The sequence below is a fragment of the Erinaceus europaeus genome, chromosome 14 (assembly GCF_950295315.1).
Source record: "Erinaceus europaeus chromosome 14, mEriEur2.1, whole genome shotgun sequence".
NCBI classification, from domain to species: Eukaryota; Metazoa; Chordata; class Mammalia; order Eulipotyphla; family Erinaceidae; genus Erinaceus; species Erinaceus europaeus.
In genome coordinates this window covers 8,409,808-8,434,466 of record NC_080175.1, presented here as the reverse complement: position 1 = coordinate 8,434,466, position 24,659 = coordinate 8,409,808, and the positions used below count along the sequence as shown (strand labels likewise).

Here is a 24,659-nt window from a genome sequence, read left to right as displayed (position 1 = left end):
GGTGGCGCAAAGCGCAAGGACCGGAGGAAGGACCCCAGTTTGAGCCCCCGGCTCCCCACCTGCAGGGGAGTCGTTCCACAGGTGGTGAAGCAGGTCTGCAGGTGTCTGTCTTTCTCTCCCTCTCTCTGGCTTCCCCCCCTCTCTCTATTTCTCTCTGTCCTAACAACGACGACATCAATAACAACAACAATAATAACTACAACAATAAAACAAGGGCAACAAAAAGGAAAACAAATATTAAAAAGAAAAAATGTTTAAAAGATTTTATTAAAAAAAATAATAAAGGTAAAGGGCCAGGAGATGGCCCACCTGGTAGAGCAAACATGTTAACAATGTGGTTCAAGCCCCAAACCCCACCTTCATGAGCAGTGAAGCAGGGCTGTAGGTATCTCTCTTTCTTGTCTCTATCTCCCCTTTCCTCATCAATATCTCATCTCTCTCTCTCTCTCTCTCTCTAAATATATATAGATATGCCTCCAGGGTTATCGCTGGGGCCTGCACTAAGAATTCACTGGTCCTGGAGGCCATTTTTTCCATTTTGTTGTTGTTGTTGTTGCTGCTGTTGTTAGATAGGACACAGAAAAATTGGGAGAGGAGGGGAAGACAGAGAGGAGGAAAGATAAGACACCTGCAGACCTGCTTCACCACTTGTGAAGCGACCCCCCTGCATATGGGAGCCAGGGGGCTCGAACTGGGATCCTTACACTGGTCCTTGCGCTTCGCACCATGTGTACCTAATCCAGTGAGCTACTACCTGGCCCCCAAAATATATATTTTTAAAAAAGGCAAAGACGTTCCCCCTGAAATTCTAATGTGGCTCAGAACACATACACACACACACACACACACATACACACATCTCTTCTGAAATTCTCAAGGAAGCTATGCACCCACAAAACATAGTTCACACCTCACATCATCTACGCCATTGCAAACACACTACGTAAAAAAAAAAAAAAAAAGGCAACCAACTTCAAAGCAGAGAGTTGGTCTGCTGCGATGGGAGATCAGATCCAGGAAAAGCTTTGGCAGAACTGGGTCAGGGAAAGGCACTGCTGAAACGCAGGCTGTGTTCACAGGCTGCAGGGCCTCGCTCAGAACCACTGTCCTTCAAGCTTGCAAGGCCCCTGCTGGAGAAGATTTGCATGAACCACACTGAGCAGGCTGTAGCAGCAAAAATGAGAAAGTGTGCAATCATCCTAAGAGGGAGGGAGGGAGGATGGCCAACTCAGTAGAGTATGCACCTTACCCTGGATTCAGGTCCCAAGACCACATGGGAAGACCATGACACCAGGGGAAACTCATGGATGGTAGCATGATGCCCCAGTGTCTCTGCTTCCTCCTGTCCCCCTCTGCCCATGCTTCTTTCTCCCCACCCCCAGCACAGAAAGAAGGAAAAAAAATCAGCTGGAGAATGGTGGGATGGCATGTGCGTTAAGCCTAGCAGTCTCAGTATCTCTCTCTTCCCCCCTTACTCTCTCTCCCAGACACACACACACACACACACACACACACACACACACATATGAATAAGTATGTTGTGATAATAATCAAAAGCAGAGTCGGGTGGTAGCACAGTGGGTTAAGCGCAGGTGGTGAAAAGCGCAAGGACCAACCTGAGGATCCTGGTTCGAGCCCTCGGCTCCCCACCTGCAGGGGAGTCACTTCTCAGGCAGTGAAGCAGGTCTGCAGGTGTCTGTCTTTCTCTCCCCATCTCCCCCTCCTCTCTCTATTTCTCTGTCCTATCCAAGAATGACTACATCAATAACAATAACATCAATGATAACTACAAAAACAACAAGGGCAACAAAAGGGAACAAACAAATACATATTTTTAAGAAGAATCAAAAGCATAGAAAACCAGAGCAGGAAACCAAGTTTTAGAGGCTTAATTGAGCTCAGAAACAGTACCACAGCATTTTCCACAAGAATTCTGAGGTCTTAAAGAAAGCCAAATGCACGAGAAAGGCGCAGTCCAGGACCTGCATATCAGAGGCCCCAGGTTCAACTCCCCAGAACCACATATGCCAGACCTGAGCAGTGCCTTGCTCTCTCTTTTAAAATAAATAAATAAATAAATAAATAAATAAATAAATAGGTGGGGGAGACAGATGCTAGTTATGCAAAATGACTTTCACGTCTGAGGCTCCAAAGTCCCAGGTTCAATCCTCCGCACCATCACACCCAGAGCTGCGCTATGCTCTGGTATCTGCCTCAGTCTCTCTCCCTCTCGATGAATGTGTCTCTCTCTCATTACAATAAAACAAATATTTTTTTTTAGAAAATAAAAAAATACTGGATACAACAGGGATTCCTCACGTTAAAACATCTACTTTAAGTCCCTTCGGTGATTTAAAAATTATGCAGAAACACGTGTAGAAAATACACAAGACAGGCTTTCATGCCCTGAGGTCCCAGATATCTCAGGTTCAATCCTCAGAGCTACCATATGCCAGAGCTGAGCAGGCTCTGGTCTCTCTCTCTCGCTCGCTCGCTCTCCCTCTCCCTCTGCCTCATTTCCTTTCTCATGAAAACAAATAACTAGTTAAGTATAAATAAAATTTATTTTAAAAGTACACATAAAAGCCAAGGGCTCATGAAGGGACCCTGAAGGGTTACTGTGCAGGACACCCCCAGACCCCACCCTGGAGGGTGATGCCTCCCCAAGGCCAGGCCCCCTCCTTACACTCCATGCCAGGGGTGCAGCTCCGGTGTGGGGGGGGGGCGCTCCACACAGCCCCGAGTCCGCTGCCTCCTTTGAGAAGCTTTGTGCAAGACAGACAGTGGGGTTCCCAGGAACCCTCGGGTCCGGAGGAAAAAACAAGCCTCAACATCCTCTTTTGAGTGGACCAAACACCAGATGGCCCCTGGTTTCCAGTTTCCACCAGAGGGAAGGACATCAGGAGGCTGGGCTGCCATCTGCAGACTCCCTAAAATCTCCAATTTTGAGGCAAAGTTTCCAGGAAAATATACTATTTCCCAGGAGCCTGGCCTAGGGGCACACACAAAGCCCAGTCATCCTGTTCTCCACACCCCAGATGGTCCCAGCTGCCTCAGGGCTTGACACTCAGCACCTCTGAGCCCCCACTCTCTGCCCTGCCCTGCCCCCTTCCCACCTCCAGGCCAAGCACTTCCCCTTCCTGCCAGCCTTGTGTTTCCTGGGAGTAAGAGCTGCGACTCCATGACTAGAGGGTTCCGAACCTCAATTCCATGAAGACTCAGAGAGAAGAAGGAAAGAAAAGGGGGCTGGGTGATGATACACCGAGTTCAGGGCACATAGTCCGAAGCACAAGGACCTGGACAAGGATCCCCGTTCAAGCCCCCAGCTCCCCACCTGCAGGGGGGTGGCTTGAAAAGTGGTGAAGCAGGTCCGCAAGTGTCTATCATTCCCTCTCCCTCTCTATCCCCTCTCCCCTCTCCATTTCTCTCTCTGTCCTATCCAATAAAAATGGAAAAAATGGCCACCAGGAGCGGTGGAGCTGCAGGCACCGAGCCCCAGCGATAACCCTGGAGGCAAAGACAAAAAAAAAGAAAGAAAGGAAAGACAAAAAGTAGTAATAGGTGCAGGTGTGACTGAGAAAGGAAGAGACGGCAAGACCATAGGAAAAATGCACAAACAGATACACAGATAAGAGAGCTATTGAAATAACAGTCAACGCCTTGGGACCTTGTCAGTGACCTTGGGAGAATCACTGCAGTTTCCAATGGAGGGAATGGAGACACACAACTCTGGTGGTGGGAACGGTGTGGAGTTGTACGCCTGTTATCTTGTAATTTTGTCAATCAATATTAAATAATTAACTAAAAAATAGTATTTAAAGTGTTCCGGGAGGTGGCGCAGTGGATAGAGCACTGGATTCTCAACCAGGAGGTCCTGGGTTCTGTCCCCGGCAGCACATGTACCACAGTGATGTCTGGTTCTTTCTCTCTCCTATCTTTCTCATGAAAAAATCAATAAATTCTTTTAAAAAATAGTATTTAAATAAAAAATAAGCCGCAACTCTTCTGGGTGAATGGTATGTACCTACACCTCCTCCCCTGATGCTTTACAGCAAATCCTTTTTTTTTATTGCCACCAGGGTTACCACTGGGGCTTGGTGCTTGCATGACAAATCCACCACTCCAAGTAGTCTTTTTTTAATTTATTTTTTATTAATGATTCAATATTGATTTACAGTTTCTTTTTGGATAGGACAGAGACAATTTGAGAGGGGAAAGGGAAATAAAGAAGAGAAAGACAATATAGTACTTGCTTCACCACTCAGGAAACATCACCCCTGCAGGTGGGGATGAGGGGCTGGGACACGGCGATGTGTGCACTTCACCAGGTGTGCTGCCACCCAGCCGCTGCATTTAATAATATATATAATTTATTCATGTATTTGAATGATGTATGTATGTGAGAGAGAGAGAGACCAGAGCAACACGCCACCCTGAGCCAGTGCCAGGGATCGAACCAGGGGCCACACATAGAGAAGACATGTACCTTGCCCACTGAGCTACCTTCCCAGTCCTGAGATGCTTTGATTTTTTAGCACAGAGAACATCTGTGGTATTCCAGCTTTGGCTAAGTCTCCGGGCGCCCTGTTTCAATGGCACGCGCTGATTCTGTCCCTGAAGGCAAGGACGTGTCGCCTCAGATCTACTGTGACTGCACATGTAACACATGATGGCTAAGTGTCAACCTCCCAGGTGCGCTGGGAAACCCCAAAATTCACTGTATGGCAGGGGTCCAGGGGTCTGAAATCAAACCCACCGTGTCTCCAAGGAGGGGCCTGTGTTAGCAAATATTTTTGCCAGTCACAGACTACGTCTCAGCTTTGCCTCACAGCTGCTCATCTGACCCATTTCATAGATGAGGAAACTGCAGCATGGGCAGATCTGGTCTTTCCCTCCAAAGGGGTAAGCACGGAAGCAGAAGGCCTGAGATGCATGCCCAGGGTGGCTGGCAGCACAGCCTGGAATTGGGAAGGTGGTAGTGGAAGCTTCGAGAACTGAAAGGGAGGGTTCTACTGGAGGGACATAAAGTGAACTGAGGTGAGTCCAGGGGCCCCCAGCGGGCAGTCCCCTCAGGGCCACAACAGCTCGCAGGCACTTGTCTGCTCTGAGCTTTGCAGAAATGACAGTAAGGAGGAGGAAGTGCTTGCTGAGTGACTGTGTTGACAGACCAAGGACAAACTGGGCATAGTTTGCATATATTTTTTAAGCAGTTTATTTATTTATGAGACGGAGAAAGAGAAATAGCGCATTACTCTGGTACATTTGATGCTGGCGAGCAAACTCAGGATTTTATGCTTGAGAGTCCAACACTTTATGCACTGCAACACCTCCCAGGATGCAAACTTGTGACATTTTAAAAGTGTCTCATTGAATACATTCTTTTGGTTTAAAAAAAAAAAAAACATTCCAAAGTTAGGAAGGGACCTGAGAAGCAGCAGCTTCTAGATTACTGCACAGGGGGCAGTTCTTTACAGGAGATTATCTCTCTCCTGCTGTGTGTTCAAGAATCCTTTTCCTTACTTCTCCCCCACCCCACCCCCACCCCAACAGTGCTCAGCTCTGCTTTATGGCAGCGCGGGGGATTGAACCTGGAATCTCAGAGCCTCGGGCTTGACTGTCTTTTTGCACAGCCATTATGCTATCTCCCCAGCTCACCTGTGCTGCTTTGTCTGTTCAAGACCCAGGTTCAAATCTGGCCCCCACTGCACTGAAGGCAGATTCAGTGCTGTGGTTTCCCTCATCTCTCCTCCTCTCCCTCTCACCCATCTTGTTCTTTCTTTCTTTTTTTTTTATTTATTCCCTTTTGTTGCCCTTATTGTTTTATTGCTGTAGTTATTGTTGTTACTGATGTCGTTGTTGTTGGATAGGAGAGAGGAGGGGAAGACAGAGGGGGAGAGAAAGACAGACACCTGCAGACCTGCTTCACCGCCTGTGAAGGGACTCCCCTGCAGGTGGGGAGCCGGGGGCTCGAACCGGGATCCTTACATCGGTCCTTGCTCTTTGCGCCATGTGCGCTTAACCCGCTGCACTACTGCCTGACTCCCCATCTTGTTCTTTCTATGAAAAACTTGGAATGATGAAGCCCCAGAGATGACCAAAAAGGAGGAAGAAGGAGGAGAAGGAGGAAGGAAAAGGAGGAGGAGGAGGAGGAGGAGAAGAAGAAGACTTGAGGTGAGGGTGTGAGTTGGTTTCAATGTCCAAGGAAAAAGGGAAAAAGGAGAGGAAAAAGAGAGTGAGGTGAGTAGGTGAGGGGAGGGATATACTGTCAGCCCCACCATCATCTCTAAGTGTATTTCAGGAGGCATGGAGGTGGGACTGTCTATCAACCAGGGGCAGAGTGACCAAGGTGGGGGGCTGGGAGAGTGAGCAGGCCCCACTGCAAACGCCCTACCTACAGTCATCGCCAGGACTCTCAGATGGGAATTCCCAGGGCCGGGTGGTAGTGCACCCAGCAGAGAGTACACATTATCATGCTCAAGGTACTGGGTTCAAATCCCTGCTCCCCACTTCCCCCAGGGGGAAGCTTCACAAGCAGTGAAGCAGGTCTGCAAGTACCTCTTTTTCTCTCTCCTTTTTTTTAAAAATTTCTTTTATTTATTTATTCCCTTTTGTTGCCCTTGTTTTATTGTTGTAGTCATCGTTGTTGTTACTGATGTTGTCGCTGTTGGCTAGGACAGAGAGAAATGGAGAGAGGAGGGGAAGACAGAGAGGGGGAGAGAAAGACAGACACCGCAGACCTGCTTCACCACCTGTGAAGCGACTCCCCTGCAGGTGAGGAGCCGGGGGCTTGAACCGGGATCCTTACGCCGGTCCTTGTGCTTTGCACCACCTGCGCTTAACCCGTTACGCTACTGCCTGACTCCCTCTCTCTCCTCTCTATCACCCCTTTCCCTCTCAATTTCTCTGTCCTGTCCAACAAAATAAAGAAAAGGAAGATGCCACCAGGGAAAGTGGAATCATTGTACAGGCCCTGAGCCCCAGTGATATCCTTGGTGGCAAAAAAAAAAAAGAAGAAGAAGAAATGAAGAAGAAGAAAAATGAGTTCCCTTGGAAAGGCTATCTTTCATTATTATTAATTAATGGGGGGGAAGCAGAGTATAACTCTGGGACATGTGGTGCCAAGGATCAAACTCAGGACCTCAAGCTTGAGAGTCTAACACTTTATCCACTGTGCCACCCCCCCCCAGACTGTTGGAAGGGCACCTTGTCCCCGGAAGTCTGTAGGGCACAGCTGTGCTCCAGGGATGTTTCCGACAACTCTTATCGAGGTGACCCTACTGTCCCCTGCCCGCCCTGGCCAACTCCGTGGGGCACTATCTAAGGGAAACAGAAGAAAGTGGGGAGAGTAAATTTAGTACAGTTCATGCAGCCAGTTCAGAGCCCCGGGCGTTGGTCCCAGAAGCTGGGGAGATTCCTCCAGCCCAGAACAGAAGTAACTTACCAGGGAAGCCCTAGGAAACAGCCTAGCCAGGCACCTGCCTCAGTTTGCAATGTTGCCAGCCAACTGGTAGAGAAAACACTGCAAGGGCCAGGTGGTGGTGCAGTCAGCTGAGCACACACATTACCATGTGTAAGGATCTGGGTTCGAGCCCCGCTCCTTACCTGCAGGGGAGAAGCTTCATGAGCAGCGAAGCAAGTCTGCTAAGTGTCTCTCTCTCTCTCTCTCTCTCTCTCTCTCTCTCCCTTCTCGGTTTCCCTCTGCCCTATTAAAAAAAAAAAAAGAAAGAAAGTGGTCTGGGAGATGGCACAGTGGATAGAGCACTGGATTCTCAAGCATGAGGTCCTGAGTTCAATCCCCAGCAGCACATGTATCAGAATGATGTCTGGTTCTTTTTTCCTCTCCTATCTTTCTCATGAATAAATTCTTTCAAAATAAATAAATAAATAAACAAATAAAGGGGAATAATGGCTGGGGCTGAGGGGTAGAGTACCCAGTATAGGAGACACATTCCAGTGTGAGCGGATCTGGGTTCAAGGCCCTGGCCCCCACCTGCGCGGATGGAAAGCTTGGTGAGCAGTGAAGCGGTCCTCTCGCCTTCCCCTCTCTAGCTTCCTCTCCCCTTCAATTTTCCTCTGCGTCTTTCTAATATATAAATAAATATATTTACAAAAAAACAAAAAGGGAAATAATGGCTGGCAGGAGTGATGGATTAGCCACGCATACACCAAGCCCCAGCAACATCTGATTTTCAACTTCTATTCTCAACTCTGACAGCATCTTCCCAGACAATGTCTCTGGTCCACCTGCATGTTAGCTATCAAGCGCAAGCAATGATTATTAAAGTCATAGCCCCCTAGTAACATACCCAAAATAGACTTCCTAGCTTCTCTCCACCCTGAGCTCCCTATTCTCATTCTCTCTATTGTTAATTTTTGGTTTCTGTTTATTAAACATTGTGTCCTGCTTTATATCTTTTTTTTATTTTGAAAGATTTTTAATTTTTTTAAATTTCTTTCTTGGGGAATTAACGTTTTACATTCAACAGTAACTTCCTGTTTTATATCTTACTGCCTTTCTGATTCCATCTCGACCTCTCTGGGCAGACGACCTCACCAACGTGTCCTGGAACCTCACCTCCTCAGAGCCCTACCCTACCCAACTAGGGAAAGACTAAAGTAGGCTGGGGGTATGGATGTTTTTCTCTCCCTCTCTCTGTCTTCCCCTCCTCTCTCCACTTCTCTCTGTCCTGTCTAACAATGACAACATCAATCACAACAATAATAACTACAACAATAAAACAACAAGGGCAACAAAAGGAAATAAATAAATTAAATAAATATTTAAAAAAAAAAAAAAAGAGGAAGGAGGTTGCATGTTGGTCCCTGGAACTAGCGGTGAAGAGCCTAAAACCTCCACTTTAAAGCCTAGTCTCCAACATGAGCCATTTTGCTGGAAAGCGAGCAGGTCTGAAACAGTTGGAGCTGGGGAAGCAGGGCTGTCACCAGGGCCAAACCAGGGTCCCCCCGGGACAGGTCCAGCTAGTGTGGAGCTCGGGCAGTTTGAAGAGACTCTTTTCAGATCACCAAACCACAAGAAAATGCACTCAGCACAGGGTCCATGCCAGCAGCCTGGTGGCTCCTGGGCCCCTCTGCCTGGGGGCCTGCATTCCCCTCCCTCATCTGGTTTCTTCCATCCTCATTGCTGGTGGCCAGGATGGCAAGGGTCCCTCTGTCCTTTCTCACTTGGGACAGACTTTAAACCCCAAACTCCTGAGGCCAGTGCCAATCCTTGGTATCTAGTAGCTGACTTTATTCTTTTTTTTTTTTTAACTTTTTTTCTTCTCTTTCCTTCCTTCCTTCCTTCCTTCCTTTCCTCCCTCCCTCCCTCCCCCCCCTCTCTCTTTCTTTCTTTCTTCACAAGCTTCACTGTTCCTGGCTGACTTGTTTTCCCCAGATAGAGACAGACAAAGACAGAAAGAGAGGGAGAGGGATAGACACCATAGCACTGAAGGTGCCTCTGATGCCGTGGGGCCCGAGCTCAAGCCTGGCTTGGAGGCTTGGTAAAGCAGAATATTATAGGTTAGCTGTCTGCTTTACTGTATTGCCACCAGGATTCCAGCTGGGGCTCGGTGCTGGCACTAAGAATCCACTGCTCCCAGCGGCCATTTTTCCCCTTTCTTTCCTTCTTTTAAACTTCCCCCCCCCTTTTCTTTTTGTTGCCCTTGTTTTTATTGTTGCTGTTGTTATTATTGTTGTCGTTGTTGGATAGGACAGAGAGAAATGGAGAGAGGAGGGGAAGACAGAGAGGGGGAGAGAAAGACAGACACCTGCAGACCTGCTTCACCGCCTCTGAAGTGACTCCCCTGCAGGTGGGGAGCCGGGGGCTTGAACGTGGATCCTAACTGGCCCTTGCTCTTTGTGCCACATGCGCTTAACCTGCTGCGCTACCGCCCGACTCCTTTCTTTTTTATTATTGGATATTGGCAGAGAGAAACTGAGAGAGGAGGGGGAGATAGAGAGGGAGAGAGACAGAGAAACATCTGCAGACCTGCTTCACCACTTGTGGAGCTTTCCCCCTGCAGGTGGGGACCAGGGGCTTGAACCTGCAGGGCTGTAGTGTGTGCACTTAACCAGGTGCGCCATCGTCTGGCCACCTCTACTTTTAAATATTTTATTTTATTTTATTTTATTTTATTTTATTTTATTTTATTTTATACCAGAGAGAGACTGATATAGAGGAAGATACAGAGAGTGAGAGACCAGAGCACTGCTCAGCTCTGGCTTATGGTGATGCTGGGGACTGAACCTGGGATACTGGAGTTTCAGACCTGAAAGCTTCTTGCATATCCATTATACTGTCTCTCCAGCCCTCTATTTTTATTTTTATTTTTATCTGATAGGACTGAGAAATTGAGAGGGGGACAGATAGAGAAGGAGAGAGAGAGATATCTGCAGACCTGCTTTGCTGCACATGAAGCTTCCTCCCTGCAGGTGGGGAGCAGGGGCGGGAACCTGGCTCCTTGAGCACAGTAATGTGTGTTCAAGCCCATGTGTTACCACTGGTCCCCCCCAGGTGAGCTAGATGTGTTTATTTACTTATTTATGAAAGAGAGAACCAGAGTATCATTCTGACATGTGTAGCTCCTGGGTTCGAACTTGGGACCTGATAGGCCTACTGCCTATCCTATTGACATGATAGCCTAAACACTTGTCACCAGGCTTCATATTTGCTGATACAAAGGGATCTCAATTTTCATTGTTCTACTGCAGTTGTGGGGAACCTTTTTCTGCCCAGAGCCATTTGGATATTTATAAGAGAACTGTCAATTTAAATATCAGCACTTTGTGTCTCGATGAAACAAACAAACAAATAAACAAACAAAACCTCACAGACACACTGAATTTCAGTCCCACCTCAGGCCGGGTGTATGGGTGTGTGTGTGTGTGTGTGTGGGTGTGTGTGTGTGTGTGGGGGTGTGTGTGTGGGTGTGTGTGTGGGGGGGTGCACGTGCATCCCGTCCTAGTGGAAGACTTCAGCTCCAAAGGCTCCTGGGCTGTGACTAACTTGGAAGGAAGCCCGCAGCATCTGTTTAGTATAGGAAAAGAGGGGGCCGGGTGGTAGCGCAGCTGATTGAGCGCACATGTTACAATGTGCAAAGTCTCAGGTTCGAGTCCCCAGTCTTCACCTGCAGGGGGAAAGCTTTGCAGTGGTGAAGCAGTGTTGCAGGTGTCTCTCTGTCTCTTCCTATCACCCCCTTCACGCTCCATCTCTGGCTGTCTCTATCCAATAAATACGTAAAGATAATTTTAAAATAATTTACATAGAATAGGAAAAGATAAAGGCACACCACTACTAGTCAGTTGTCATATGCTAGGCCTTTTTTAAAATGAATATCATAGGGGAGTCGGGCAGTAGCGCAGCAGGTTAAGCGCAGGTGGCGCAAAGCACAAGAACGGGCATAAGGATCCCGGTTCGAACCCCGGCTCCCCACCTGCAGGGAAGTCGATTCACAGGCGGTGAAGCAGGTCTGCAGGTGTCTGTCTTTCTCTCCTCCTCTCTGTCTTCCCCTCCTCTCTCCATTTCTCTCTGTCCTATCCAACAACGACAACAACAATAATAACTACAATAAGGGCAACAAAAGGGAATAAATAAATAAAATAAATATTTAAAAAAATTAATATCATAGCTTATTATTGTTATCATTATTATTATCAGAGAGAGAGGCAGAAGAGAGAGAACTTGAGCAGTGTTGACCTCTGGCATGTGGTGGTGCTGGGGATTGAACCTGTATCCTACGGGGTGCCTTAGGCCTGCAAAAGCTGAGTTATCTCCCCAGCCCCAAGATTTATTTATTTAATTTCATTTTATAATAAATATTCTTTTAGTTTTTTAATATTCATTTTTTTATTCAATACAGAGAGAAATTTAGAGAGAAGGTGGAGATAACAGAGATTGAAAGACACCTGCAGCACTGCTTCACCACTAGCAAAGCTTCCCTCCCTGCAGATGGGGACTGGGGGCTCGAACCTGAGTCCTTGTGCTTTATAACACATGCACTCAACCAGGTATGTCACCACCCATTCCCTTATTTTATTTTTTCATTATTATTTTTTATTTATTTATTTTGTCTCTACCACACCACTGTTCAACTCTGGCTTACGGTGGTGCAGGGGATTGAACCTGGGTCTTTGGAGCCTCAGGCATGAGAGTCTCTTTGCATCACCATTATGCTATCTGTCTATGCTTAGATTTTTTTTTTTTAAGAGAGAAAAACACTGAAGCACCACTCAGCCTTGGCACAGAAAGTGCCGGGGATCCCATCTGGGACCCCAGAGATGCAGGGTCTGTGCCTGGTGCTGAACTAGCTCCCCAGCTTCTGGGCTTGGCTGTGTGCTGGAGCCTCACCACGGATGAGTGTGTGTGAATCCCATGCTTTACATGGGAGACTCCCTTATGGAGACAGAGACAGGTCCAAGTCCAGGGATGTGCTGATGGGCCAGCCCCCTCCCGAGGGGGAGAAAAGCCTGGCTTTTAGCAGGAACTGGCTTCCACAGTGCAAACTCACAACCAGAGTCAATTCCCAGCTACCTATGGTTTAGCAATCTGCTCCCAGATGTCCTGGCCACTCAGCAACGGACACAGCCACAGTTCAAGCCACTAACTAGTTCAAGGTTGCCGAGTGGCAGACAGGCACCTGGCTCCAGGCTCTGACCACTGCTCCACAGCTCTGTGACTACCCAATGACAAGGAATGGCCAGAACGAGCACCATCACTGACACCCTCTGAGTCACAGGCAATGCAGAAAAGCCGATGTGAGCAGGACCCCAATGTCAGTTAGAGGTCCAGGAGGTGGCACAGCGGATTGGGTATCAGACCCTCAAGCATGAGGTTCTGAGCTCAGTCCTTGGCATTGCGTGCATCAGTGACATCTCGTCGTCTTTGTCCTCCACTTCCTCCTCTTTCTCTCTCTCTCACTAAATGAATAAAATCCATTTTTTCTGGGGCTGGGGATGGAGTCCAGGACCTGCACTGCACGTTTTCCAGGCTGAGCTGCAGCCCAGGCCCCGACCACAAGTAGAAATGAGTAAGCTGTAGGATCTGAGGGCCGGAATTCCAACACCCAGCCCAGTGAGGTGGGGTCCTAGTCTCAATTCTCACAATGGGAAGCTCCACCGCTCCTAACCCGAGAAGGTGGGATTCCCTACACAGCCCCCCACCCCTGGCTCATAAAATATCCTATGGAAGTGGGGGGGGGGGGTCTAGATACAGGAACTCAGTACTCTGCAGAAGTAACTTGATCTGGTTGCAAGCAGAGGAGACTGAACTCAAGACTCAGGAAAAGACTAGAAAGATTCTCCATCATCTAAGGTGACTTGGGACAAGTTCTCAGAGGGGGGAATCTGCTTTGTCCCCTTCTCTGGAGAGTGTCATTAAGCCCATCTCCCCAGGGGACCCGGAGGTTGGGGAGAGAGAGAAAGAGAGAGACTGCACCCAAGCTGTGAACACAGACCTGGACCACAGCACGGCTCGAAGGAGTGTCGCAGAAGGGCTTGGTGTCGCCTCCCCCGTGGGCTGGTGGCCTTGTCAAATGTCCCCCCTTCCCCCAAAAAAATTGTGGCTCGAGCCCAGCAGAGTCCTTTGCAAAGCCGGCGCCTCCCAGGCGCAAAGGACAGCTGCGTCCTGCCCTCCCTGGGGTGCACCCACCCTCGCCACCCATCTTTCTGGTCCGCCGCACAGCCACGAGTCGGGGTGCAGCCGTGCCCCCCATGCCGCGGCTGACGCAGAGTGAGCCAGAAAAAAGCGGGGTGGGGAACCTAAGCCCGCGCTACCTGCAAAGTTTCCTTTTTTTTTTTTTTTTCTTCCCTAGACTGTCACTAAAAAGAAAACTACCGCGGTTCCCTCTTTCGGCCAAACTTCCTCCCGGGGCGTCTCTGCGGGGAGCGCTGGGGCCGCCATGCGCGGGGGGGACCGGCCAGCAGCCCGGGCCGGGGGGAGGGTGCCACGGGCGGGAGTCCCCTGGGTGGAGGTCTGGGGAAGGTGCCCGAGGTGGGGCCCAGGAGGTGCCTCGGGAGGGGGGTCCATCGGGGTAGGGGATGCCGGGGTGCCTGCGATGGGGGTCCTGGGGGAGGAGGCCGGCGGCGGCCCCCCAGGCCGGCTTACCTGACGGCGGCCGTTTCCTGCTGAGCCGGCTCACGGCGCGGTTGAACATCGCCGCGGCGCCCGGGAAGGAGGAGCAGCGGGCGGGCGGCGGCGGGCCCGGCGCGGCGGGAGGAGGGCGGGGAGCCGCGGAGGAGGCGCGGCCGCGGGAGCGGGAGGAGGAGCGGGAGGAGCCCGCCCCCGCCGCGTGGCGCTCCCGGCGCCCGGAGTCCCGCCCAGGGGGGTGGGGGCGGGATGGGGCGGGACGGGGGGTCTGGACGGCCCGGGTGACCCTCCCCCGAAAAGCAAGTTCCTCCCGGGGCCGCTCCCGGAATGGAGCGTCCCGGCCGCTGGGAGCCCACCCCCAGGGGCTCTGTGCGACCCGGGACCTCTCGCTACTCTTGGGGTTCAGGAGTAGGGTGCAGGCCCGTCCGAGCCCCCCAGTTCCTGGAGCCACCCCCGGGATGGAGCGCCCCGACCGCGGGGAGCCCAGCCCCAGGCCTTCCGTGCACCCCGGGGCCCCTTGCCACTCTCGGGGTTCGCTTCCCCAGCTTCTCCAGCCTGCCGCTCGCACCCGGACCCACAGCCTCCGCCCCCCGTTGGCGCCCCTCGGCCGTGAGGCTCCTGGAGGGCTGCTGCGGGAAAGCCCGGGCCCGCGCGGAGCGGTGCGGCGGCTCGCGGAGACAGTGTAACCGGGAGACACGCGGCGCCGCTCGGGCAGAGGCCGGGTGCTCCGAGGGGCTGGTCCCCGCGCGCTTTCACCCCGGGCTGCGCGGCACCTGCCCCGGGCGCCTGCCACTCGGTCCCCAAGAGCCGCCTGGGGTGGGGGGAAGGCGTGTCATGAGCCCCATTTTCTTGAGCAGTCGGTCTGCGAATTGTCTTTCTGGCGATTCTTTCTCTCCTTGTGTGTCTGGCTTTGTCTCTAAATTGCTCTTTATTTTTAGCTGCGCTAATTGCTATTTTTCTAAGCTGTTCCCCGGTTGTCCCCCCCCCACCACCACCACCCTACCCCATCCCACCCCGTCCTTGTGCGGTATTTTCGCCAGTTGGCATTTTTCTTTGATATCGGCTATTGTGAGCTCCCCCTTCCGCTGTTTCCTTGCTCGCCTGCTCTCTGCCCCCCTCGTCCAGAGCCCACTCCTGCCCGGGCCTCTGCAGGGACTCAGGACTGACCCCCATACCTAAGTAAAGGGGGGTGGGCTCTAAAACTGTGGGCCTCTGGACCCCCATGAAACTCACTGCAGTTTTTTTTTTTTTTTTAATATTTTGTTTTAATGAGAGAGTAAGTCCAGAGCCCTGCTCAGCTCTGGCTAATGGTAGTGCTGGGGACTGAACCTGGGACCTCAGAGCCTTTGCCATGAAAATCTTTTCCAGAACCTTTTCTCTTTTTTTTTTTTTGTCTCCAGTGTTATCACTGGGCATCGGTGCCTCCATTACCAATCCACTGCTCCAGGAGGCTATTTTCTCCCTTTTTGTTTAAGGTCATTGTTGTTGTTACTGTTGTTGTTATTGCTGTCATAGTTGTTGGATAGGACAGAGAGAAATCGAGAGAGGAGGGGAAGACAGAGGGGGAGCGAAAGACAGACACCTGCAGACCTGCTTCATTGCTTGTGAAATGACCCCCCTACAGCTGGAGAGGCGGGAGCTTGAGGGTCCTTGGCTTCTGCCATGTGCACTTAACCTGCTGGGCTGTCACGCGGCCCCCTGCAGAACCTTTATGCTGTCTTCCCAGCCCATGCTGCAGCCTCTTATCAAGGGTATTTCTGCCTCGGCTGAAAGCTTCTCCTGAATGACAAGTCCTGACACAGGGCAGAAGGACTGACAGGGGGACAGCTACATGCAGAGCTGGCTGCCCCTTAGGGGGTCCTAGCATGTCCTCTGTTGGGCTCCCGGACCCCTCCTTGTCGGCTGAGATGGCCAGGCCTCCCCAAAGCCCAGCCAAGTAGAAACAGCTTGGAGCCACTTCCCCTGCCCTGTGGCACAGAACACAAGCCATAAAGTCAAGACTTGGTGAGTGGTAGAGTTGCTTTGGTCCCCCTCCCCTGCCCACCTTCCTAAACCAGAATAAACATCAGGCCCCAGTGACCCTTCTGCAGAATCTCCAGCACCAGGCCCTGGATTCATTCACTCCCTGCCTCTGGATCACATAAACAAAGAAATTAAGACTCGTTGGATTTGGTTTAATACGCAGCTTACATTTTTGTTTGGGGACATTAAATGACTATCCTCATAAAACTTGCTATAAATAACCTGTCTCCCTTTTCCTCCCTCTCTATTTAAAATTTTTTATCTTTATTTATTTATTAGATAGAGACAGCCAGAAATCAAGAGGGAAGGGGATGATAGAGAAGGAGAAAGACAGAGATACACCTACAGCCCTGCTTCACCACTCACAAAATTTTCCCCATGCAGGTGGGGACCGGGGGCTCGAACCGGGTCCTTGACCACTGTAATGTGTGCACTCAACCAGGTGCACCACCACCGGCCCCTCTTTTATTTGGCAAGACAGAGAGAAGTTGAAAGGCATGAAGGAGATAGGGAGGGAGACATTGAAAGACCTGCTTCATGAACCTTCCCCCCTGAAGATGGGGACGGGGTAGGGGGGGCCTGAACCTGGGTCCTCGTGCATGGCAATGTGTGTGCTCAGCTGATTGCTACGCTGCCTGGTAATAACCTGCGTTACGGGTCTAAATAGCAGTGTTTGTATGGTGACTCCTTTGTTCCTAGGGGCCTCCATTTCTCTCTCTCTCTCTTTTTTTTCTTTCTTTTTTCTTAGAGAGACAGAGAGAAAGGAAGAGGGATAAGCCGGTAAAAATAGCTCACTTGGGTACCGCACAGCTTTGCCGTGTGCACAGCCCAGGTCTGAGTCCAGCCCCCGCGGTGTTAAAGGACGCGTCCGTGCTAAGATCTCTTTCACTCTCACTGCCTCTGTCTCTACTTAAAGAGTGACAGACACACACACAGAGAAACAAAGAGGGAAAGAGAAGCAGAGAGAGCCAGAGACACCTGCAGCACTGCTTCACCACTCATGAAACTTGTCCTCTGCAGATGGGGACCAGGGGCTTGAATCCCTTGAACATGTAACTCTATCTGGTGCGCCACTATCCAGCCCCCCAAGAATCAGTTTTCAGTGTGACTGTACAGAAAGCCAAGCATGAAAATACAGGGCTTCAAAGGTCCTAAAATTTGCTGAGAGAACACACCAGCATACACACACACACACACACACACACACACACACACACACACACACACACACACGTGTGCTCTGTGAGATGAAGGTGCTGGCCACACCAATAACATCGTTCACTTACAGTAACTCTTTCTGAGCCTCACCAACAACAAAGTCCATCAGCTGAGAAGGGCACAGACGGTGTGTGCAATCAAGGTTCGAGCCCCACACTCATGGCATTGAAGGAAACTCTGGTGATAGGATCTTTTTCACCTTGTCTCTCTGCCTCCAAAAAAATCATCAAGTAAATGAGAGCCTGACCTGGAGTCCACAGACCTGGGCACCACTCCTGGCCATGGAGCAGACCTGGCATGGAACCAGGCAAGGGGCAGCCACGCTCGCAGCGTGCAGTGCTCAGTAGCTGCCAGTCAGCCGGGCAGCGCCTAGCCAAGCGCCCGGCTCAGACAGCCACAGAACTTCCCAGGAGCCGGAGTCTTGCTCCCCCTACAGTGCTGTTTGCGCACATAATAAGCTTCAGCCCAGCAGCCCTGAAAACTGGCATTTTAAAAAAAATGATAGCAAGTTGGCAGGCTGCCCTACAGGGGTGGGATGGGGGCCAGGGGTGGGGTATAAATTGCTCCAAGCACTCAGGAAGGTAAGATGTGTTAACGTGCATAACTGGCGACAAACAGTGTAAGAGCCAGTGAAACGTTAACACTCGTCAGAGCAGAGGATAGTTCTGCAAGTGGTAATTTGTACTGAAGAAAGCGTGAGATACGTAAAGGTTTATGTGTAAGCCAGACACTGTAATACACTTTCTTTTTTTTTGTCTCCAGGGTTATTGCTGGGGCTCGGTGCCTGCACCACGAATCCACTGCTCCTGGAAACCTTTTTTTTCCCCTTTTGTTGCTTTATCATTGTTGTGGTTATTATTATTGTTGTTGTTGTTGCTGTCATTGGATAGGACAGAGAGAAATGGAGAGAGGAGGGGAAGAGAGGAAGACAGAGACGGGGAGAGAAAGATAGACACCTGCAGATCTGCTGCTCCACCTGTGAAGCCACTCCCCTGCAGGTAGGGAGCCGGGGCTTGAACCAGGATCCTTACGCTGGTCCTTGCACTTCCCATGGCTTAACCCTCAGCACTACTGCTCAACTCCTATTTTTTTTTTTTGCCTCCAGGGTTTTTGCTGGGGCTCAGTGCCTGCACAATTAATCCACTGCTCCTGGAGGCCATTTTTCCACCCTTTTGCTGCCCTTGTTGTTGTAGCCTTGTTGTGGTTATTATTGTTGTTGTGTCATTGTTATTGGATAGGGCAGAGAGAAATCGAGTGAGAAGGGGAAGACAGAGAGAGGGAGAGAAAGATACCTGCAGACCTGCTTCACCATCTGTGAAGCAACTCCTCCGCAGGTGGGGAAGGGGGGGGCCTTGAACCAGGATCCTTACGCCAGTCCTTGTGCTTTGTGCCACGTGCGCTTAACCTGCTGCGCTATCGCCCGACCCCCTATAACACACTTTTTATGGGTACGATTCATAGCCACTGTCAAAGCCCATTAATGGCATGAGTTAAGTTGCTGTGCGTGCCTGTGATGGGATGGATATTAAACAGTGGGAGGAATTCCTGGGTGACACAGGGACATGTGTATGATGATGCTTTCAGTCAGTGTAGTCACAGGAGCCAAGAAAAATTGTTCAGCTGGGAGAGCACGGGACTCATATGCTTGAGGCTCCAGGTTCAATCCCTGGAAATGCATACACCAGATTGGTGCCCTTGCTCCTTTCTGTCTTTGTAGATATCTATCTATCTATATCTGTCTCTCAGGAAACACACTCTCTCTTTTTTTTTTTTAAATATTTATTCCCTTTTGTTGCCCTTGTTTTATTGTTGTAGTTATTATTGTTGTTGTTATTGATGTCGTCATTGTTGGCTAGGACAGAGAGAAATGGAGCGAGGAGGGGAAGACAGAGAGGGGGATGAGAAAGACAGACACCTGCAGACCTGCTTCACCACCTGGGAAGCGACTCCCCTGCAGGTGGGGAGCTGGGGGCTCCAACCAGGATCCTTATGCGGGTCCTTGTGCTTTGCACCACATGCGCTTAAGCTGCTGCGCTACCACCCAACTCCCCCAAATAGTTTTCTAAAGAACAGATATTACAGCCCCAAACATATGAGGAAATGCTTACACTTCACTTATTGTTAGAGAAATGCAAATTAAAACCACACTGAGACTTGCCCTCACACACAACAAGAAATGGTGAATGCTGAGGAGGGTGTTGAGAAAGAGGACGACTTTCACACTGTTGTGGGAATGCGGACTGTGCGGCCCTATAGAGAATCCTTAAACAGAAATGGAAATACCTAATGACCCAGTGACACCACTCTTAGCATTGATCCAAAATGCCCAATCAGAACCCTCATTACACACACAGCCAAGCATGCTGAAATGTAAACCAGCCACAGAAAATTAGTTTACTTTTTTTCCCTAAAAAGAAGCAAACTAAGATTCCTAAGTGGGTATTCTCAGCTTAACTATGTGTAGAAAAATGAATTCACCTATTTTCTGTGTGAAAGCTGTCATAAAAATCACTTGCAGGGAGTCAGGCGGTAGCGCAGCGGGTTAAGCGCACGTGGTGTAAAGCGCAAGGACCGGCATAAGGATCCCGGTTCAAGCCCCCGGCTCCCCACCTGCAGGGGAGTTGCTTCACAGGCGGTGAAGCTGGTCTGCAGGTGTCTGTCTTTCTCTCCCCCTCTCTGTCTTCCCCTCCTCTCGATTTCTCTCTGTCCTATCCAACAACGACATCAATAATAACTGTAACAATAAAAAACAACAAGGGCAACAAAAGGGAATAAAAAAAAAAAATCACTTGCAACAATTCAATTCCCAACTCAGTCTGTAAAATAAACGGGGAAGTGAAATTCGAACACAGTCACTTCTCAGGACATGTCTGCTACTACCTGGCTACAGATTTCATGCCCGTTTTGTATGGCATTGTTTGGACTTCTCCTTTGTCAAGCCCAAGAGAGATCTAGAAATAGCAAATAAAAACCCACAGTGAGGTGAGTTATACTATCTGCTAGTTATAGATTATAAAACCTGATTTACCAGGAGTCAGGAGGTAGCGCAGCGGGTTAAGCGCATGTGGCACAAAGCGCAAGGACCAGCGTAAGGATGCTGGTTCAAGTCCCTGGCTCCGCACCGGCAGGGGAGTCGCTTCACAGGTGGTAAAGCAGATCTGCAGGTGTCTGTCTTTCTCTCCCCTTCTCTGTCTTCCCCTCCTCTCTCTATTTCTCTCTGTCCTATCCAACAATGACAACAATAACAATAAAAAATAACAAGGGCAACAAAAGGGAATATTTAAAAAAAAAAAAAAACGCCAAACCTGATCTACCTCAAAAATGCAATCCCACAGAAGCACACCCAGGTCCTGGCACATTTCAGTAGTTCTAAAGACGACAGGGTCGGAACAGGTGGTCCAAACCCAGGAGGTAGCACAGTGGGATAAGGGCCCGAGTTTGGTGCCTGGCATTGCATGTGGCAGAGTGATACTCCAGCCCTCTCCTCTAAATCCCACTCATAGCAAGAGAGAAGACCCCCAGGCAGGCAAAGCCCCACTGCGCTGCGGGGTCTCAGACAGCTGAACCATGAGCCTTGACAGACAGGCACTTGGCTCTCCTCTGACTACCCAGTAGCACTTCAGTTTTATTCATATTTGTTCTAATTTACAAGCTGACTGCAAAGAAACAATGGTTAGTGGATTTCTTTTTTTTTTTTATTTTTTATTTATAAAAACGAAATTTTTTATTTATAAAATTTTTAACTTATAAAAACGAAACGTTGACTAAACCATAGGATAAGAGGGGTACAACTTCACACAATTCCCACCATCAGAACTCTATCCCATCCCCTCCCCTGATAGCTTTCCTATTCTTTATCCCTCTGGGAGTATAGACCCAAGGTCATTGTGGGATGCAGAAGGTGGAAGGTCTGGCTTCTGTAATTGCTTCCTCACTGAACATGGGCATTGACAGGTTGAACCATACTCCCAGCCTGCCTCTCTTTCCCTAGTGGGGAAGGGTTCTGGGGAAGCGGAACTCCAGGACACATTGGTGGGGTCTCTCCAGGGAAGTCTGGTTGGCATCATGCTAGCATCTGGAACCTGGTGGTTGACAAGAGAGTTAACATACAAAGCCAAACAAATTGTTGACCAGGTTAGTTAATTTCTAACACAATGAGCAACAGTGATTGAAACACTTTAAACTGAGCTCTCAGAAAGAACATACCTGTGCAAGGACCTGGGTTCAAGCCCCTAGTACCACATGGGAGCACCATACATTGCACCAGGAAAGTTCCATGGTGGTATAACAGTGCTGTGGTGTCTCTCCTCTCTCCCTGTCTCAACCTGAAATTTAAAAGATTTTTTTTTTTTTTGCCTCCAGGGTTATCACTCTGGCTCAATGCCTGCACTACTAATTCACTGTTCCTGGAGGCCATTTGTTTCCATTTTGTTGCCCTTGTTGTTACTAGATAAGACAGAGAGATATCCAGAGAGGAGGGGAAGATAGAGAGGGGGAAAAGATAAACATCTGCAGACCTGCCTCATCATTTGTGAAGCGACCTCCCTGTAGGTGGAGAGCTGGGGACTCATACTGGGATCCTCAGGCCGGTCCTTACGCTTTGTGCCATGAGCTACCGCCTGGTCCCTTTTAAAAAGATTTTTAAAAAGAAGTGTTCACTGGGATCTGTGCAACTGTACAAGAGTAACACCCTAGTGAAAAACAAAGTTCAAATTCAGCATATGTATTACAGCTGGGCTAACATTAAGGAAAGCATTCATTGGATGCAAGCCTTGTGTCAACCGTTACTCTAAAATTTATGTTTAAAAACCAAACCATGGGGACTTCTGCCTCAACAGTACGTGGATCATCCCTGCTCATGGACATAAAAACCATATGGAATAATTCAACTCATAACACTTTGCCAGTAAAATGAACTGAGATTCATTTTACTGATGAACTGAAAAGATGAACTGAAAGTTAAACGCTATTTTTGTTTAAATATTTATTTTATTTATTCCCTTTTGTTGCCCTTGTTGTTTTATTGTTGTAGTTATTATTGTTGTCATTGTTGTTGGATAGGACAGAGAGAAATGGAGAGAGGAGGGGAAGACAGAGAGGGGGAGAGAAAGACAGAAACCTGCAGACCTGCTTCACCACTTGTGAAGCGACTCCCCTGCAGGTGAGGAGCCAGGGCTTGAACCGGGATCCTTATGCCCGTCCTTGTGCTTTGCGCCACCTGCGCTTAACCCGCTGCGCTACAGCCCGACTCCCAAGTTAAACGCTATTAATGTGCCCTAGTTATACTTTTAATTTTTTCGTTATTTTAGGTGCTGGGCAGTGGCACACCAGTTGAGCAAGTCACAACACACAAGGACCTGGGTTCAAGCCTCTGGCCTCTACCTGTGTGTGTATTGGATGGGAGCTTCAAGAGTGGTGAAGCAGTGCTGCAGGTGTCTCTCTGTATCCCCCTTGCCTCTTGAATTGTCTGTCCTATAAGTAAGATTTATTTATTGAGGACCAGAACACCACTCTGACACGTGATAACCAGCCTCGAACTTGGCTCACTTACAAGGGCCCAACAAAGCCTTACCCACTGACCCTACTGCATTTGAAAAAACAAAACACTTTATTTATTGGAGACAAACAGAAATCGAGAGGGAAGGGAGTGAGAGGAGAGACAGAGACATCTGCAACACAGCTTCACCACTTGCAAGGCTTTCCCACTGCAGGGAGCCGGGAGGTGGAACCCAGCGCTTTGTGCACTGCGGCATGTGTGCTCAACCAAGGGCGCCACTACCCCCACCCCACCCCACCCCCGACTTTTTAAAAAAAAATTTATTTATTTATTCTTTTATTGCCCTTGTTTTATTGTTGTAGTTATTATTGTTGTTGTCGTTGTTGGATAGGACAGAGAGAAATGGAGAGAGGAGGGGAAGACAGAGAGGGGGAGAGAAAGATAGACACCTGCAGACCTGCTTCACCGCCTGTGAAGCGACTCCCCTGCAGGTGGGGAGCCAGGGTTCGAACCGGGATCCTTATGCCGGTCCTTGCGCTTTGTGCCACCTGCGCTTAACCCGCTGTGCTACAGCCCGACTTCCCCGGCCTTTTTTTAAAATCAGTGCACTACTCAGCTCTGATTAAGGTGGTGTAGGGAACTGAATCTGGGACCTCAGAGCCTCAAGCATTAGTCTGTTTATGTAACCATTATGCTCTCTCCCAACAATTTTTTTTTTTAATTTGCTTATCAACACAAGAGAGAACCAGGTATCTCTGACACATGGAAAGCCAGGGATCGAACTTGGAACCTTCAATCTAATGCTCTGGCCAAGGAGCTACCACCTGGGTCAGCATTGCTGCTTCTCTACTATATACAAATCTTTTTTTTTTGCCTCCAGGGTTATCGCTGGGGCTCGGTGCCTGCCTATGAATCCACTACTCCTGGAGACCATTTTTGTTGCCCTGTTGTTGTACTTGTAGTTGTTATTGTCATTGTTATCATAGCTGCTGCTGTTGTTGGATAGGACAGAAAGAAATCAAGAGAGGAGGTGAAGAGAAAGACACCAGCAGACCTGCTTCACCGCTTGTCAAGTGACTCCCCTGCAGGTGGGGAGCTGGGGGCTCGAACCAGGATTCTTACGCCAGCCCTTGCGCTTTGCACCCTGTGCGCCTAACCCGCGGCGCTACCGCCCAGCTCCCTACTATATATAAATCGTAAAACAAGGGGGTCGGGCGGTGGCGCAGCGGGTTAAGAGCACGCAGCACAAAGCGCAAGGACTGGCGTAAGGCTCCCGGTTCCCCACCTGCAGGGGAGTCGCGGTGAAGCATGTCTGCAGGTGTCTGTCTTTCTCTCCCTTTCTCTGTCTTTCCCTCCTCTCTTCATTTCTCTCTGCCCTATACAACAAGGAACGACATCAGCAATAACAATAACAACCACAAGGCTACAACAAGGGCAACAAAAGGGGGAAAAATGGCCTCCAGGAGCAATGGATTCATGGTGCAGGCACTGAGTCCCAGCAATAACCCTGGAGGCAAAAAATAATAATAAAAGTAAAAAATAAATCAAAACAAATAAAAAAATCATAAATCGGGGGAGTCGGGCTGTAGCGCAGCGGGTTAAGCGCAGGTGGCGCAAAGCACAAAGACTGGCGTAAGGATCCCGGTTCGAACCCCGGCTCCCCACCTGCAGGGGAGTCGCTTCACAGGCGGTGAAGCAGGTCTGCAGGTGTCTATCTTTCTCTCCTCCTCTCTGTCTTCCCCTCCTCTCTCCATTTCTCTCTGTCCTATCCAACAACGACAACAACAATAATAACTACAACAATAAAACAAGGGCAACAAAAGGGAATAAATAAATAAA

At 49.4% G+C, this 24,659-nt stretch overlaps 1 protein-coding gene across 2 annotated transcripts in view; it reads right to left on the bottom strand.

The window, feature by feature from the left end:
- Positions 1-14,614, bottom strand: part of RGS10 (regulator of G protein signaling 10) — a 73,295-nt gene extending 58,681 nt beyond the window's left edge. The window contains exon 1 of one of the 2 annotated variants that reach the window (XM_007534693.3): positions 14,102-14,614. In XM_007534693.3, the coding sequence (XP_007534755.2) occupies positions 14,102-14,150 (49 nt within the window). In that variant the 5' untranslated portion in view covers positions 14,151-14,614. Of the gene's footprint in view, positions 1-2,686; positions 2,773-14,101 lie in introns of those variants that run through there. The other variant, XM_060171202.1, reaches the window with a different exon arrangement.
- Between the last annotated feature and the right edge of the window lie 10,045 nt (positions 14,615-24,659).